This window comes from Lolium perenne, chromosome 3 (genome assembly GCF_019359855.2).
Source record: "Lolium perenne isolate Kyuss_39 chromosome 3, Kyuss_2.0, whole genome shotgun sequence".
NCBI lineage: Eukaryota > Viridiplantae > Streptophyta > Magnoliopsida > Poales > Poaceae > Lolium > Lolium perenne.
The window spans coordinates 181,356,541-181,374,736 of NC_067246.2; the positions used below are offsets into that span (position 1 = coordinate 181,356,541).

Consider the following 18,196-nt stretch of genomic DNA (forward strand, 5'->3'; position numbering starts at 1 on the left):
TATGTTATCATCTCCCACCTGATTTTTATCACCGTTATATACAATGTAATTCAGTGTGGATTCAACGGGATCGTGCGCCAAGGCGCACAACTAAATCTAGTATAACTTGGATCGGTGGATGGAATCTACGGGTCACACGAGTTTACGCAACGTCCGTCCATGGGCGGTGTGGACCTAGCGGAAGCTGCAAGAGAAGGCAAAAGAAAAGGATAGGACAAGTGGAGGACGAGTGCCTGTGAGTGACAGAGGGAAGTGGCAGCTCAGCAGCTCTGACCACCACCATTCCTGCCCCTGCCCTGCCTCCCTGCCTGCGCAACATTTTCCTCCCTACCTACTTTACCGCCGCGGCCCGGAAAGAAAACCAAATCCCACACCTTCGCTTTCCCCTTTCTCTTCTCCTTTCCCCTTCCCAATTGTCTCTTCCTCCTCCTCTCTGCTAACCACCATTGCAACCTGCGTGCTTGACCGGAGGGAGGGGAGGGGAGATGGGCTCTCGGGAGTGAGAATCAGGGTTACGAGGCTCATCAGGACACCTCCTCTCACCATCTCGCTCGGCACTTCTGTCTCGGCAACGGCAACGGCCGCGTGCCCCAGCAGAGTTCCGCGGCCGGGCTTCGACGCTGCGCCACAGAACGAGGTTTGCTCCGCCGCCGCTTTTTTTTTTTTCTTCTCCCGTTGCCGCTTGCAATTCCTCCAAATGCATCCGCCGCCGCCTCCGGAGAGAGGAGTCAAAGAAGTTGCAGTTCCTCCCCAATTCGGCACCCATCGAGCAGATGCGCGTCCGTGCAGGGAGAGAGAGGGGTGGACGGAGGGGAGGTGAGGTAGGGGGAGGATCAGTGCTGAACTGGTGATGGTGGGGTGCAGGGCGGGGAGAGGTGGGGCTGGGATGTTTTGCTTTCCTGCTGCTGCGGATTGCTAGCTTGCTACTGTGAGAGAGAATTGGTGCATATCTGCTGCTGCTTTGCTGATTGTTGGCTGCTCTGATTTTTTTCTAACAACTGCTAGTTGCTGTTGCTGCTGCTTCCTCTGTGTGTTGGGGCGATGAAGTGCTGGAGAACTACTCTGCTTGTTAAGCTTCATGCACTAGCCACTTGAACCAAAAGTCCGAACTGATGGAAAGGGCTAGGCAATCCACATATACACTTCACAACACCCCCACTCGCGTGTGACGGGAGAAGAGAAAGTCAACACGTGAAGGAAGAAGAGCAAACCGAAACAGCGGTGGCTAAAGAGGGGGGCAACAGCAATTTTTAGGCTTAATTGCGAAAACCAAGATTTGAACTCGAGACCTGGGGCTCTGATACCATGTTAAGCTTCTTGTACTAACCAACTATTCCAAAAGACCGATCTGATGGAAAGAGTTAGGCAATCCACTTATAGTTTTAACACCCCCCCTCACGTGTGACGCGGCGGAGACAAGTCAACACGTGTAAACAAAGGCGTATGGCCCTAGAAGCCATTACGTAGACAGGAGGGGGAGTAACAGCAATTTATAGAATAAATTGTGAAAACCAGGACTCGAACTTGAGACCCTGGCTCTGATACCATGTTAAGCTTCATGCTCTAACCAATGCAACCAAAAGACCGATCTGATGGAAGAGATTAGGCAATGCATTTATACTTCAACACTCCCCCTCACGTGTGGCTCCCTCAGGCCTAAACGTGGACCGAAAGTGGGCTGCAATATTTTTATTTTATATTGCGCCAGCCGGGTCTTGAACTCAAGACCTCTTGGCTCTGATACCATGTTAAGCTTCATGCACTAGCCACTTGAACCAAAAGTCCGAACTGATGGAAAGGGCTAGGCAATCCACATATACACTTCACAACAGTGGTGCTGGACAATAGGTTGTGGACTTGTGGGGTTTGTATACTGCTGCTGTTAAGCTCTTGTGTGAGACTAGTTTGCTGAGAGAACTACAGAGATAATCACTGCTGCTTGTTGATGAGAGAATTAGAAGAATTGTCATCTTGTTTTGTAGTCGACTATTTATAACTCCCTCTGTCCCATGATATAAGATGCTATTACAACCTAATAACGCTTATATTTGCTTGTAATAAAATCTTACATTATGGATGGAGGGACTATTTTGTTCATGTGAATTGTTGTGTTGCATCGAGATTATGTTGCATCAAATGTTTTTTGTTTGAAACAGAGATATTTGGTAGTTATAGAAAATTAAATAACTATCTGTGAGTGGGATATAGAGAGTGTGATTTGCCGCTTCCATCGGTGTCCACAGAACAGTGAAGCGGCAAATATTTGTAGAGAGCTCTCAAAAATGAACTTATACAAAGTCAAATTGCCACTTCCGTTGGACTTGCTCGTCGGCCAGGCTAGACTTTATCCTGTTGAAAAATACTTTTGTTATTTTCGTTATTCTGCACCAGCTAGTTTTAACTGAATCCTCATGCTTGGATCAACTTTTTGTCTGCCAGATTTTGATATTTGTGAGGGGGGTGATACCTATTCTTGTATGCAACCTGCGAGCAGTTCCTGAGGATTTGGCAGGTACCAAGAAAGAAACTGTTGGACAATCTGTCATGTGCATCTTTCATGATTAGGGGCTGAAGCAGGATTCTGTCTGCTCTCTGGAATATTGATGCCAACTGTGGCGAGTTTCAGGCTATTCTGATTGAGCCAACAAGGTACCCAATCTGGGATTTTCAGCTGGGGCTGCAATTTTGATTGGCGTGTTCGTCAGTTCTGCTGGCAGATGGGTTGCAAGTATTCCAAAGTGGAGGATGAGGAGGCCGTCAGGAGATGTAGGGATAGGAAGAAGCTCATGAAGCAACTTGGCTGTCGCCGTGTCGACCTTGCGGCTGCACACATTACCTACCTGCAGGCACTCCGCAACACTGGAGCCACCCTCCGCCAGTTTGTGGAGGTGGAGTCTGCATTATCACAACAGACCTCTGTAGGCATCCCGGTTGCAGCTTCTTCGCCGCCACCGCCGCCACCACCTCTACCTCCGGCATACTCGGTGACATCCTCAATGCCACCACACTCGGTAACATCCTCAATGCCGTCCTCACCACTCCAGCCACCACTTATACCGTTTAGTCCAATTAGGATAAGAAAGAGGGAGAAGAGAGATGGTGAGCTTGATGAGGATGATTCTACGGATGACGACAGTGACAGCTGCTCGACGCCTCTACCCCCACCCCCACCACCCGGTATGGAGTGGGAGCACATAGACCCAATCACTATGCGTCCCTTGAATTTCCCATCTCTGTTGGCTGATCGGAATGATAAAGAAGTGGCCTCACAAGTTACCATGGATGACGATTGGGTGGAATCAAGCACAGAATTTGATGGCGATGATGAAAGCGTCTCTGACAATGATGATGGCGTTGTTAGGCGTGTGGAATTGCATCAAGCAAAGAGTAGGGTTCTGGGCGATGAGAACTCATCAATGGTGGGCTGGATGACAAAGGACTCGGACTCTTCGGTTGTGGACTTGAGGAGTGACAAGTCACTGGTAGGAATTGCTAAGGAGATCGATGAGTACTTCTTGAAAGCAGCGGCAAGTGGGAGCGACGTTGTCATCCTTTTGGACTCTGCTAGCGGGCGGCTAGATACCTCAGAGTTAGAGGTAAAGAGAGGTAATAAATCAAGTTTTTTCTCATCCATATATTATCCTTGAATTTTTTGGGGAAATCCTTTATTTTTGTTTATATGACATTTGTGAACTTAGACTCTAGCATCTTATTATGTATATGTACTATGAACCTTCTCGTCAATGTATTGTTTTGTTTTCCAAAATTTTATGTATCAAGTATACACCAACACAATGGAAATCAACAGGTATTGGCAGTATTTAAACCTTTTAAGATCAACTACATCCCAGTAGTTATGAATTACAGTAAGTTAAAAAAGAAAATGAGTGGAATATATACTTCTCAACAAACAAGCACTTCCTGAAGAATAACACTGTTGTTTTAGGTGCAGGAAAAAAATCCAAGTCTGCCAAGGTTTTCTCCACACTTTCTTGGAGCTGGTCATTCAAGTCTGCGCAAGCTAACAGAGAATCCTCAAGTGATGCTGGTGGATACGGTTATCATGGCAAAACACTAGACAAGCTTTATGACGAGGAGCAAAAACTCTACAAATTAGTTAAGGTGCACTATGGGAGCCTTAGGATCATTTTGATTTGTTCTATGTCTCACTGAAATAACACAATGCACTCAAGGTGTAAGATCAGAGCTTATATCTTGTATGGTAGATTTTGAGGAATCGTAAAATATTTAGGAAGATGTTTCTTTGAGTAGTAAAAGTTTGATAGTTCTATCAAAGGAGACACTGATGCATGATCAATACGTGTTAGTCCGTGGGCATCACCTGATGCAAAGGCCAGGGGCGTCCTTCTTTTCGAGAGAAAAAAAAAAGTTTCTTTACAAAAACTCAACACATTGTTGATTATTATTACCCTGTCTTGCAGGATGAAGAATTTGCAAGGCTCCAATACAGAAAGTACACTTCATTGCTACAGAGGCTTGAATCAGGGGAGCATGATAGATTGCATGCAGAGAAAGTTCGGGATAATATCGAGGAGCTGCAAACTCGGATTATGTCTTTAGAGGAAGCTGTAAGTTTGGCATGTTTGACCATATCAAGGCTCAGAGATGAGGAGTTATACCCTCAGGTTATTGAATTATCTGCAGGGTGAGCACCAAACTTTTGTGATATAGAAATCTAGTCTAGTAGTTCAAAGCTGCCATAATTAGTCACATGATCTCTGTTTTCAGTTCCTGATGTACAATAATTCATTTCTGGAAGTTCTGTTTATCCCACACCACATCCTTGTTATTACTCATATAAAGATATAGCTGATAATAATTTCATGTGGAGTACCCAAGTATTGCTTTCAATGCACAATTTATTCATTTCTGGAAGTTCTGTTTATCCCACTATTTTCATTGCACAATTTATTATTCCAACTTAGTGCCATGGCTACAATTTGCCTCCTTTTTGGGAAAAGAAGTGTGATGGCTACAATGCTGTCCTGTTAATTCTGCTTCCTCCCTTCTGATACTGCTATTTCTGCTGTCAGTTTTATCTTCTGACGCTCTCTTTTTTTCCTTGATTATGTTGACTTAGGCTAGTGCATATGTGGAGAAACATGTACGAGTGCCATCAGGTTCAGAATCATGTTGCCCAGCAGGCCAGTCTCCTTGGCAACCGACCTGGGAGTGAGCCGACAACTAACTCCCATTGTTACGCGGCAACTCAGTTGGAAGTTGAAGTCTCTGCATGGCACAGTTCCTTCTGCAATCTAATCACCTTGCAGCGTGAGTACGTAACCATCCTTAACCAATGGATTAGTCTCACTGACTGCCTGCCTGATGATGATGGCTTCATGAGAAGTTCGTCTGGAATCCGTAGCCTCTGTGGGGAACTTCAGCACGCTCTCGAGAGGTTACGTGAGAAGGTAGAGTAAAACCAACGCTTTCTGTTCTTTCAGAGTTTTGTTTGTTGCTGTGTGAAACCAAGCTTGCAGGTACTTTTGGTTCAACATTAATCATATATTTTTGAATAATCAACCATCCATTATTAGTTTATGGATTGTAGAATCATTATCCCCATTTTTCATAAGCTGAATTTTGTCAAAGATAACCATTTGGCCTTTCTTCCCATATTTTTTAATGTTCTTTTTCTTTGTATAACAGCCAGCCGCAGAAGCAATCAAGACTTTTCTGTCAGTCATACACTCTATAGTTCTACAACAGGCTGAGGAGCGTCAGCTAAAGAAAAAATCTGACAACATCGAGAGCAAGTTCCATAGCCAGTTAGAGAAACACAGTGAGAACGCAATGCAAACCTCGGGCCAGGCTTCACAGGCCAGGACCTACTCAGTACCGAAGGACGAGCCCAAGCTGGACGCATTCAGAAAGCGGGTGGAGGAGGAGAAGGCCAGGTACCTGAACTCCTTGCGGACCAGTCGAGCCATGACACTGAACAATCTTCAGACGAGCCTCCCAAAGGTGTTCCAGGCTCTGACGGGGTTCTCAGGAGTCTGCGTGCAGGCGTTCGAAGGTATCAGCCGATGCAGCGAAGTTGTTGCTAGCCACTCGGGGGCGGCTTCGCCTGCCGTCTCCTCCTGTGATGAGCACCCACTGTAAGTAGGCAAAGTATAGACCGGTTCCATCGTGAATATGCTTCTCCTGCAAAAAAAAAAAAACGTTATTGAAATTCGATACAGCCATTTCAATAGATCGTCTCAGCTTGAGAAGAGGTTAGTGATAGAAATGAAATAGTATGAAGGATCAGAACTAGTTCTCTTTTTTTTATCATGTAGCATGGAAAGGATGCATGTACGATTGAATGCTTGAATTTTAGTCTCTCCATGTGATTCTCTTCACCTCGGTATACTTCCATTACTACCACAAGGGCCCAACGACGTTAATTGCTTTTCTCCTATAAAAGAAGGTGTTTACATTTTAGCATGAGAAGAACTAATTTTGTGCTTTGCTGGATGAGAAATTTGATTTTTTATGTTCGAATTCTTGTTCTTTTTATAAAGGGAATATCATACTCAGATTCAACCCCTCTGATTCGAAATGATCTGCTTTGTCAGACATTTAGCTCTGACCATACATCAGTATCTGGATTCGTCACGTGCTAGCACATGAAATGGGCACTTGGACATGTACTTTCATAGCATATATAATCTCTTACGCCGAAGTCGTTCCTTGTGTACTGTGTAAGCTCAAAACTGACATTTTGAACGCAGAGTGATATGTTCTTAAGAGCTTATGAATCCTGGATGAGTGTTGAAATCTCCATAGTATGATGCGCCATATCCAGTGTACGGCAGTTCGTTTTAGCACCTGTCATGACTCTTTCAAGAATATAGACACAATAGTGCATTATCAATCCTGGAGATGAAAACTTCTTTCGTAAATTTAGGCATATGATTGAAAGAAAATGAAGGCATGTTGATTGCATTTATTCTGTGTTACATCCATTTTCGGTATAGTACAATACTAGTGAATTTACCGGACGCATTTCTCTCTCTGACGGCACATACAATGGTATCTCATGATAGAATTACTGTGGGGGTCCAGTTTCCATTGCAGAACAAGTTAAATTGTGTTGGAGAAAAGCGATCTCATTTTAGTTATTGTTTTTTCATTGTCTCTTGGTCGCGCCGCTTTCAGTTTTTGCTCATGTGAAGGTGAGAAATCGAGGACTGAGAAGATAAATCGAGAACGACATGTGATTGGATGATTAGAAGGACAATGCCACCTCCTCTCGGAGTTGCTCATAAAGATAGGGTGTGTTGTATGTGTTTATAGGGATGAATGTATATACTCCGTACATTTTTATCCGCAATGTCTGACAAGTTAAATCTTCCTTTACAGAACGGAGGGAGAATCAGTTTTGTGTAACATAGTCCACATATTGTGGATGTGTCTATATACATTTAAATTTATATATAAATAATTTCTCTTATAGAACGGAGGAAGAATCAATCTTGTGTAAGATAGTCCACATATTGTGGATAAACACGGTCAAACATTATAATCAGGCATTCAAAATACGTTTACAACAAGAAACATAGATTATAATATTTTTTGATTTTCCATCTCTAAGGGACATAAAACGCATAGGAGGTAATGCATAAAGGCATGTACAATAACATATGCTTAGAGAGATGCTTATTCATACAAGGTAGATGCCTAACTAGACGTCTCTTCTATAGAAATAAGCATTGACGCTCAAGAAAAAGTCTAGTTTATTTTATAAGCACATCTCTAATCACTCTCCATTGTACATGGCCTAAAAGACACCTTCTTGGTTCTGCCACTGAACATCTCTAGAGGGAATGCAAGAAGAATATTTCATTGTAAATAAAAGTATTGCAACAAGATAATCCAAGAAGTATTATTTTCTACGTTCCAAAACAAGTGACTCAACTTTGCCTAGATATAGATGTATTAATACTAATGCATTCGTATCTAGACAAAGTTGACTCTGTTGGATGGGGGAATAGAATATCAAAAGCTCTTTCAATGTATTAACATGTGTTGTAACCAGGGTAATTTCTTACTAAAAAGGGCTTCCCAAATTGTTCAACATAAAAGCTCTCTCACGGCAACCACAAAGTTACAATCAGCCCCTCCACAACATCTAGAGTCAAACAATAAAAATAGTTCATCCAATAGGGTATGTTTTGCACTAACTCTTGAACTATATATCGTCATTAAATGTGACAACTTACAAAGACAACGCTGGCGGACTCTTAGGCTGGTCATAGTGGGTAGTATCATATAGTAGTATCATGCATATGATACTTTTGTACGATACTGGATCCATAATGCATAGTATCATAGACTAGTATCATAGTTTTGCTATATTAATTGATTTGTAGAATCCCAATACAAATTTGTGTACAAGATTTATTTGATACTAACTTTTCTCGTGATGTGCGCTATGATATAGTATCTACCTATGATACTCTAATCTTCTCTCTCATCCATAATTACCTGCCACATCAGCGTTTTTGGTGGGGCTAGGATGCATGATACTAGCTATGATACTAGCACTATGGCCAGCCTTAAGATTCAACTGCATTGGGAGCGTAAGCGAGGAGACAAAGTATCCTCGTAAAGAAGGACATGCCATCCTGCCTCCGCGTCGCTCCGCTCTAGGGCGACTCGAGTGGCGAACAAAACCCTGGCCACCCAGCCCCTACCCCACCCCTCCTCTCCCTCTCTCCGTCGCTAGAGGCTCGCATCAGAAAATGATGAACAACTGCCAAGGACGGGGGCGTCAAGGAACTTGCTGCTTTGGCTTCCTTGCGAAGAGCATCAACACCTAGGGAGGTGGCCTCACGAGGTGAAGGCGGTGTCGACCCTGCTGGCGGGAGACATTTCGTGGATGCTGCAGGCCGCATCCCTCGGTCACGTGGGGGGGTGGTGGTACCGTCTCGGTAGGCACCATGCCAAGGCCGTTGTTGTAAGTCATCAACATCTGACACATAGTGAAAGATCGAGATGTCGCCTAGATGGGGGTGAATAGGCAATTAAAAACTCTTACGGATTTTTTTTTTGAACCGTGGGGCAAAAGCTTTGCCCCAACCATTTATTAAGAAGAAAGTGCCCGGTTTATTAATGGAAGAAACCGGGCGAAAACCATACAACAAACACCAACAACATGAGGCAACACAACCATAAAGGGCAACACCTAAGACCAGCAACTCACGAAGCGACAACCCCACTCTAGCTAAGCAACCGCAGACTGACGATTACCCTAGGACCACGCATCTGCGTTAAGCAGTCGCGGGCGCCTTACCAATGGCGCCACCCTTCTTGCCTATGCTCCTAAGAGCCTTTTTCACCTTTTTGATTCTGCCGGTAGAAGCCTCCTCAGCTATGAGGCAAGCAATCGCCTCGCCAGATCCAGGGCTAGCTGCCTCCAAGCAAGCGAGCAAGCCACTAAGCTTTTTCACGAAGACCGCCTGATCAATACTTGCCAACATAGCTTCACGGTCGAAGAGGGGCAACCGGATGGACGGACCTCCACTATCCACAGAGGAGGGCAACTCGCAGGACTCAGACGGAGATGGGGATGGCGCGATGTCCACCGCCAAAGGCTCCAAATGGCCTAGCTCAACTGGAAGCACCACAGATGATTTCCCACAATGATCCTGCAACTCAGTCAAGATCTCCACAACTGGAGCCACAACCTCGGTGGCGACAACCGTCGTAAGGGCAGACGACGACGTATGTAGAGCACGGGGAGAAAATTCTCCAAAGCAGCACTCGAACCCCTCATCAACAGAACCAGTCTGTATCTCAGGTGGTAGAGGCACAACCGACGCAACCTGAAGCTTGGCAAGAGCGTCCTGAACCTCAGAGCGAAGCAACTCAAACTTCTGAAGGACCTCCATGCGTAGCAGGGCAAACTGGGACTCCACAGAAGAGACTAAATCCTTGCAGCACGGCTGCACCACAGGATGCAACGACGAGTGGCCCAAAACCCCAGCCCAACTCAGAGGCGACGAGGGGCGACGAGGCTGAGCGGATGGAGAGCGGCTCCGCTGGCAAGGAGCACGAGCAACCGGAGAACGAGCCCGAGCCTCCGGAGAGCGAGAACGAGCAGCAGGAGAGCGCGCACGGCAGAAACGCTCCCGATGACCAGGACGACGACATCGGATGCATCTGAATGACCCACGACATGAGCTGACTTGGTGTCCACGCTCAAGGCACCGAAAACACCTCCCTCGAGCCCAACGCTTGAAGGCGAGGCTACGGTCGAGACCTTCACAAAGCGAAGACAATGGCGCCCGGCTGGAACGGCAGCCCCGACCCACCTGGGTCCATCCTTCCTCATCATCAAAAGCGGCGGCAGCAGCAGAGAGGCCACGGCATGGCTCCGCAATCACCTGCTCTGAGTCTGAAACAGTGCCTTTGGAAGAGGCCAACGGTGAAGCAAACTCCTCACCATCGTGGTCCTCGACAGAGCACACCCCCGCAGAGATTGGGCCTCCCGAGGCAGCAGGCGATAGCGACAAGAACCCGAGGCCCTCTATCAACACGGCGGGGTCAGACGAAGCGTCGAAGGTCTTGGTGGGAGTCGGCGGCGTGCAGGGGGCCAACCTTGTAATAATGCGGAATTAAACTATCGTTTAGATTACAAGCACAAACCCTAAATATGCTAAGCTCAACTAAGTGTAACAATAGCAACTAGAGCTAAGCAAGATAGGCACAAGATATATGTAGCACAAGTGATAGCAAGGTATATGTACTTCAAGCACGATGGATATCACAAGGAAACAGAGCTCGGGTATAGAAATAACCGAGGCACGCGGAGACGAGGATGTATTTCCGTGTTCCCTTCCTTTGCAAGAAGGTACGTCACGTTTGGAGGAGTGGAGGTCCCACGAAGGATTCCCCGTGCCACGAAGGCTCACCCTATTCTCCGAACCACACCCACGAAGGATAATGGCCCTTTCCTTATGGTTAGCTTTTCCTCCGCTTCGGAGATGGCAAGCTCCACAACCACTTCACAAGCTCCACGAAGGAGAAGCCCGGGCCCCTTCACAATCTTCCACGAAGAGATCACCGGGGCACCAACCAAGCCAACTAGGAGGTCTCCCTCCAAGAGTAACAAGCTCACGGTCTCTCACTCAAACTAATCGTGGTGGAGAGCTCAACACTATGCAATGATGCAAAGCAAGAACACTAGAGGTGTTCAAGTCCTTCACACTCAAATCCCACCCAAACAACAAATGCTAGGATGAGATTGGAGAGGAAGAACAATGGGGAAAGTCAACAAAAGACTCCAAGATCTAGATCCCAAGAGTTACCCTCACTTAGAGAAGAAATGGATTGGTGGAAGTGTAGATCTAGATCTCCTCTCTTAGATCCCTCAAGAATGAGCAAGAATCATGGGGGGAGACAAGAGAGAGAGCAAGTTCTTCAAAGGCAACAATGGAGGAGAGAGAATGGGAAGAACTAGCTTGCTCAAGGTGGAAGAAGGGCTATTTATAGCTAGGGAGCAAATAAAACCGTTGGGGCAAAAAGACAAGTCAAGATGCGCAGGAAAAACGACCCAGTTGGCGCACAGGCCGGCCGACCGGACCTGGAGCCGGCCAGGCCGGTCATCAGTCCGGCCGGACCGGGCCACAGGCCGGTCGGGGCGGGAGCGAGCCGGGGGAGGCGGCAGATAGTGCGAGGGCGCTCAGGGGCACGGGCCCGCGGGGCGTCCGATCGGGCGAGGTTGGCACCGGGTGGGCCGGTCAGCGATCGGCACCTGGGCCGGACCAGGTCGGGGGCGCCACAGTATGTCGCCCGGTCGGCGTCAGCGCCCGGGCCGGTTTCGGCCGGGTGGGCCGGCATGTGGGCCGGTCAGGCCGGTCGGCCGACCAGCAGCCCCCCTTTTTTCTTTTTCTTTTTTTTATTCTTTTCTCCTTTTTCCTTTTTCTTTAATAACTAATGCTCCCGAACTCCGATTCAAATGAAACCAATTTTGTTGGAAAGATAACGACGAATAGAACCCCAACAAATATGGAGACTCCTCACAAAACATTTTAGATGATTTTAGAGAGGGAGTCTCCCACCGTCAAGAAATGGTGAAGACGTTCAAACTCGAAAACGCAATAGAAGATGCATGCGGATTCCGTTTTCGATGAACTTGGGCTTGTTGTAAAGCTAGTGATAACGCGTGAAGCACACGTCCGTTGGGAACCCCAAGAGGAAGGTGTGATGCGTACAGCAGCAAGTTTTCCCTCAGTAAGAAACCAAGGTTATCGAACCAGTAGGAGATGAAGGCCACGTGAAGGTTGTTGGTGGAGGAGTGTAGTGCGGCGCAACACCAGGGATTCCGGAGCCAACGTGGAACCTGCACAACTGATACGCGTACAGCACACGTCCGTTGGGAACCCCAAGAGGAAGGTGTGATGCGTACAGCGGCAAGTTTTCCCTCAGTAAGAAATCAAGGTTTATCGAACCAGTAGGAGCCAAGAAGCACGTTGAAGGTTGATGGCGGCGGAGTGTAGTGCGGCGCAACATCAGGGATTCCGGCGCCAACGTGGAACCTGCACAACACAACCAAAGTACTTTGCCCCAACGTAACAGTGAGGTTGTCAATCTCACCGGCTTGCTGTAACAAAGGATTAGATGTATAGTGTGGATGATGATGTTTGCAGAGAACAGTAGAACGAGTATTGCAGTAGATTGTATTCGATGTAAAAGAATGGACCGGGGTCCACAGTTCACTAGTGGTGTCTCTCCCATAAGAAATAGCATGTTGGGTGAAAAAATTACAGTTGGGCAATTGACAAATAAAGAGGGCATGACCATGCACATACATGTTATGATGAGTAGCGTGAAATTTAATTGGGCATTACGACAAAGTACATAGACCGCTATCCAGCATGCATCTATGCCTAAAAAGTCCACCTTCAGGTTATCATCCGAACCCCCTCTAGTATTAAGTTGCAAACAACAGACAATTGCATTAAGTATGGTGCGTAATGGAATCAACAAATACATCCTTAGACATAGCATTGATGTTTTATCCCTAGTGGCAACAGCACATCCACAACCTTAGGGGTTCTTTGTCACTCCCAGATTTAATGGAGACATGACCCCACTATCGAGCATAAATACTCCCTCTTGGAGTTACAAGTATCAACTTGGCCAGAGCCTCTACTAGCAACGGAGAGCATGCAAGATCATAAACAACACATAAATGATAGATTGATAATCAACATAACGTAGCATTCATTATTCATCGGATCCCAACAAACGCAACATCTAGCATTACAAATAGATGATCTTGATCATGTTAGGCAGCTCACAAGATCCAACAATGATAGCACAATTAGGAGAAGACGACCATCTAGCTACTGCTATGGACCCATAGTCTAGGGGTGAACTACTCACACATCACTCCGGAGGCGACCATGGCGGTGAAGAGTCCTCCGGGAGATGATTCCCCTCTCCGGCAGGGTGCTGGAGGCGATCTCCTAAATCCCCCGAGATGGGATTGGCGGCGGCGGCTTCTCTGGAAGGTTTTCCGTATCGTGGCTCTCGGTACTGGAACTATTATTGACGAAGGCTTATGTAGGCGGAAGGGTAGGTCAGGGGGCGCCACGAGGGCCCCACACGCCAGGGCCGCGCGGCCCAAGCCCTGGCCGCGCCGCCCTGTTGTGTGGGCGCCTCGTCGCCCCACTTCGTATCTCCTCCGGACTTCTGGAAGCTTCGTGGAAAAATAAGATCCTGGGCGTTGATTTCGTCCAATTCCGAGAATATTTCCTTACTAGGATTTCTGAAACCAAAAACAGCAGAAAATAGCAACTGGCTCTTCGGCATGTCGTTAATAGGTTAGTGCCGGAAAATGCATAAATATGACATAAAGTATGTATAAAACATGTAGGTATTGTCATAAAACAAGCATGGAACATAAGAAATTATCGATACGTTGGAGACGTATCAGCATCCCCAAGCTTAGTTCCTACTCGTCCCGAGTAGGTAAACGATAACAAAGATAATTTCTGAAGTGACATGCCATCATAATCTTGATCAATACTATTGTAAGCACATGTAATGAATGCAGCGATCCAAATCAATGGTAAAGACAATGAGTAAACAGTTGAATCATATAGCAAAGACTTTTCATGAATAGTACTTTCAAGACAAGCATCAATAAGTCTTGCATAAGAGTTAACTCATAAAGCAATAAATTCATAGTAAAGGCATTGAAGCAACACAAAGGAAGATTAAGTTTCAGTGGTTGCTTTCAACTTGTAACATGTATACCTCATGGATATTATCAACATAAAGTAATATAATAAGTGCAATATGCAAGTATGTAGGAATCAATGCTCAGTTAACACAAGTGTTTGCTTCTTGAGATGGAAGGAAGTAGGTAAACTGACTCAACATAAAAGTAGAAGAAAGGCCCTTCGCAGAGGGAAGCATCGATTGCCATATTTGTGCTAGAGCTTTTATTTTGAAAACAAGAAACTGATGGGGATATGCCCATAGGGGGTGGGTCGCCAGTCCCAGTCGCCATGAAGATAGAGGCTTGGGTGGATCGCCAGTCGCCTAAGCGACTGGGCCCTAAGGCGACTGGGCCGTGATCCCAAGGAGGAGGTCCACACGGCTGGACAAGAAGATTACTTGCGAGAGGGATAGCGGATCCCGGATTAGTAGCAACTGATATGATTCGGAGTTATCTCCATGTAACCCTAGGCCGGGGGTGCTTATATAAACCCCCGAGCTTAAACCCTAGAGGACACCTTACTCGAGATCCAATCTCCCCCTGTAAGCTCTCGGCGTAGCCGCCGATCGAGCCCCCATTGTAATTCTCCACCGAGCAATAAAGATCTAGCGGGACGTAGGCCTTTTACTCTCGGAGGGGCTGAACACAGGGTAAAACCCTTGCGTCTCTTGCACCTCGACCCGTAGATGGCAATGTTCCCTTCCCCTCGCATCAATGAAGTGCTACCCCCTGTAGCATCTGCCGTGGTTACATCCACGACAGTGGCGCCCACCGTGGGGCATGGGACATCAAGCCTTCGAGCTACGGCGAGGCCCTACTCGCCAGTTCGGCGGCCGGTTGCTTCCGGCAGGATGATCGCCACCGGCAATTTCTTCCACATCCAGCCAAGCACCTACCGGCCCGCCTCGTCACCTCTCACACACGCCTGGATGGTGCCGATCGGCTCCATCAACCTCTTCGTTGGGCTCGCCGGCGTCAGCGACCCCTCTGAGCCTCGCCCCAGTCGCTCACACGACCCCTTCGCGCCCGGGCAGCTCCTCACCGCTACTCGCCCGGTCACCGGCGAGGTATACGCGGAGGCTGAGGCGGCCCTGGGAGACGATGCCGAGTCGGCGGTCGTGGCACCGACCGCTAACTCCACCGTTGCCTCGGCAGCCACCGACTCCGCCGACACCGCTCCCGATCGCCGATTCCGCCGACACCATCCCGGCCATCAAATCCATCATCGCTGCGATCGACGCCGACTTCACCGACATCATCGCTACAACGTCGGTTGCGGGATCCACCGCTGCGTCCCCGATCGCCCGCTCCATCGCCACGGCATCGACCAAGGACTCTATCTCCCTGGTCTCCCACCCGAGCGACTTCGAAGGTGGCTTCGAGGACGACTCCATCCTCTCCCTCTTCGGCAGCGATTACGACTCGGACTGCAGTCGAGGCCCCGCGTTACCGCTACCCGACCGCAGTCTTCATGGCAGGGGGTGAAGGAGAGATCCCAGTCGACGCCGTCACCACTCCCCTCCCCGCAACCGCCACCGCGACCGAGATCGAGGCGCACCGGGCGGCCCTCGAGGAGCAGTGGAAAATGGAGCGCGCCGAAAGGCAGACATTCCTCCTCGAGGAAGATGAAGTAAGGGCCGTGTCCCACTATCGTCAGCAGCGAAACCGCCGGCGCATGGAGCGCGCCCCGCGCGAGCGACTTTCCCAGCGCACGCCTTAACTTCGACGACCCGGACGGAGAAATCCGGGTCGCCGAGTCCAAAACCACGACATCCGGAAGGAAGTCGGGCTGCTGCAGATAGAACAGCGCGCGGAGCACCACCGCCACCCCCCCCCCCACCCCCCCAAGGTCCACGGGCCGACGTAGACGCCAACGCCCTACCACAGCACTCGTCTCCAGCCGACAACGAGGCAGCGGCGCAGGCCGTCCTCGCAAGACTCCCCGAAACGGGAGCCGGCGCGATCCTCGTCCAACACGCCAAGGCTTTGGTAGCCAAGGCATTGGAGCAGCAGCACGCCGCAGCCGACTCGCAGGGCGACTCTATTCGCGCACATCCGCCGATCGCGCGGCGTCGTCGACGCGGCAAACCGCGCAATCGTCAACGCCAACAACGGCCCGCCGCCGGCACCGCGCGCGGCCACTCGTCTAACAACCGAGTCGAGCCGCGCCCGCGCGGGTGATGGTCGCCGCTAACGGGCAGCCAGTCGACGCCCGAACCCACATCGTCAACGACCAAGAATGGCGGGCGCGCAATCGATTGAACGACCGCCACGCCGATGAAGCCCCGCGCCGAGCGCGTTCACCCGAATCGGCCCCGCTTGCTTCGGGCCGATGATTAGAGGCGAGCCGCACTCGTGGGGTTCAAAGGACCCCGCGACATCGAGAAGTACGATACAAGCATTGACCCCAGCATGCGGATCGACTCGTACGCCATGGCAATGGGGATCCAGGGCCACTCCGAGTTACTCGCAGCGCGATACCTGCCCCTCATGATGGACGGCGTCAATCGCCATTGGTTCAACACCCTCACCGTCAACAGCATCGACTCCACGGGAAGAAGCCCGCGCCGCGTTCATCCAGCACTTCGCCGGCGCATACACCCGTGCCACAACCATAGAAGACCTAGATCGCTGCGTCCAAGGCCCGCGCGAGTCGACCCGCCGGTGGGTGCAGCGCTGGCAGGACATGTGGACGACCTCCAGCGGCATCAGCACGGACACGGCAATCCATCGCTTCCGACGCTGCTGCCGGTACGAACCACTAAGCGCCAAGCTCCGTCGCGTCGGCAGGGACAATATCTCAATCTCCGAGCTCTTCGACATCGCCACCCGCTACGCCGATGAAGACCCTACGGTCGACTCGGACGACGAGTACGGTCAACGACGCAATCGCCGCCCTGCGCACACGGAGCCTCGGCGTGGCGACTACCGTTTCGCCGGCCGGTCCAACAACGGCAAGCGCCGCGGAGAGGGAGGACACAACGAGCTAGTTGCTACCACCGATTACGAGCAGCGCGAGCCAAAATCGTTTCGGCGCGACACTCGTCCACCTCGGGAGGATCGGCCTCAGCCCAAGCGCTTCGACGCCCGCAGCCTCCTAGACGCACCATGCATCTATCACAGCAAGGAGGGCAAGCCCGCCAACCACACGACGGGAAATTGCTACTCCCCGAAGCGGATAGAAAGAGCTCGCCCCCCCAAGGAAAACCACGGCGGCAAACAGCACAAGGAGCGCGCCAAGGACCAAAACCACCACAAGGGAGAGGGCATCGGTCGCAGCGCCGGCCCCCACCACACCAACACCGGGGTCGGCGCCAGGCGGGACAGAAGGTCCTCGCAAGGGCGATGGCGGTACACGCAGTCATACTTTCCGACGTACTCCGGTGGCTCAACCGGGTCCGAGCAAAGCATCACCTGGAGCCGCGAAGATCACGCCCCCGCATCGAGTACCCCGGGCGAGTGGCGCTAGTCGTCGTGCCCAAGGTCGCCGACTGCGGCTGCAAAAACCCCGATGGACGGGGAAGCTCCATCAACATCATGTACTACGACACCTTCCGGCGGCTTGGCCTGCCGGACTCACGCCTTGAGAACACCAAGGTCACGTTCCACGGCATCGTCCCCGGGCGGAAGGCCTTCCCGATCGGCAAGGTGACGCTGCCGTCACCTTCGGCACGCCCGTGAACTACCGTACCGAGCGGATAACGTTCGAGGTGGTGAACTTCAAAAGCTCTTACCATTGCGTACTCGGCCGACAAGCGTTCGCCCGCTTCATGGCGACCCCACACTACGCGTACAACATGATGAAGATGCCAGGGCCTCGAGGCGTCATCACCGTCCATGGCGACCCGGAGATGGCATTGGAATGTGAGGACGACAGCGCCAAGCTCGCCGACGCCGTCATCGCCGACGAACAAGACAACTCCGCCGAGCTCGCCAAGTACCCGGTCGACCGCAACGACC

At 49.7% G+C, this 18,196-nt stretch overlaps 1 protein-coding gene across 2 annotated transcripts; it reads left to right on the plus strand.

Moving 5' to 3' along the window:
* The first annotated feature begins 322 nt into the window (after positions 1-322).
* Positions 323-6,362, plus strand: LOC127342766 (protein ALTERED PHOSPHATE STARVATION RESPONSE 1). 2 transcript variants are annotated; one of them, XM_051368775.2, is made up of 6 exons: positions 323-637; positions 2,440-3,606; positions 3,953-4,122; positions 4,443-4,666; positions 5,102-5,432; positions 5,671-6,362. In XM_051368775.2, exons 2-6 carry the CDS (start codon positions 2,718-2,720, stop codon positions 6,121-6,123), a joined length of 2,067 nt encoding a protein of 688 aa, XP_051224735.1. In that variant the 5' UTR covers positions 323-637; positions 2,440-2,717; the 3' UTR covers positions 6,124-6,362. The 2 variants fall into 2 exon arrangements, with proteins under 2 accessions (XP_051224735.1, XP_051224734.1); XM_051368774.2 differs by having other exon boundaries at positions 324-637; positions 3,947-4,122.
* The last annotated feature ends 11,834 nt before the right edge of the window (positions 6,363-18,196 follow it).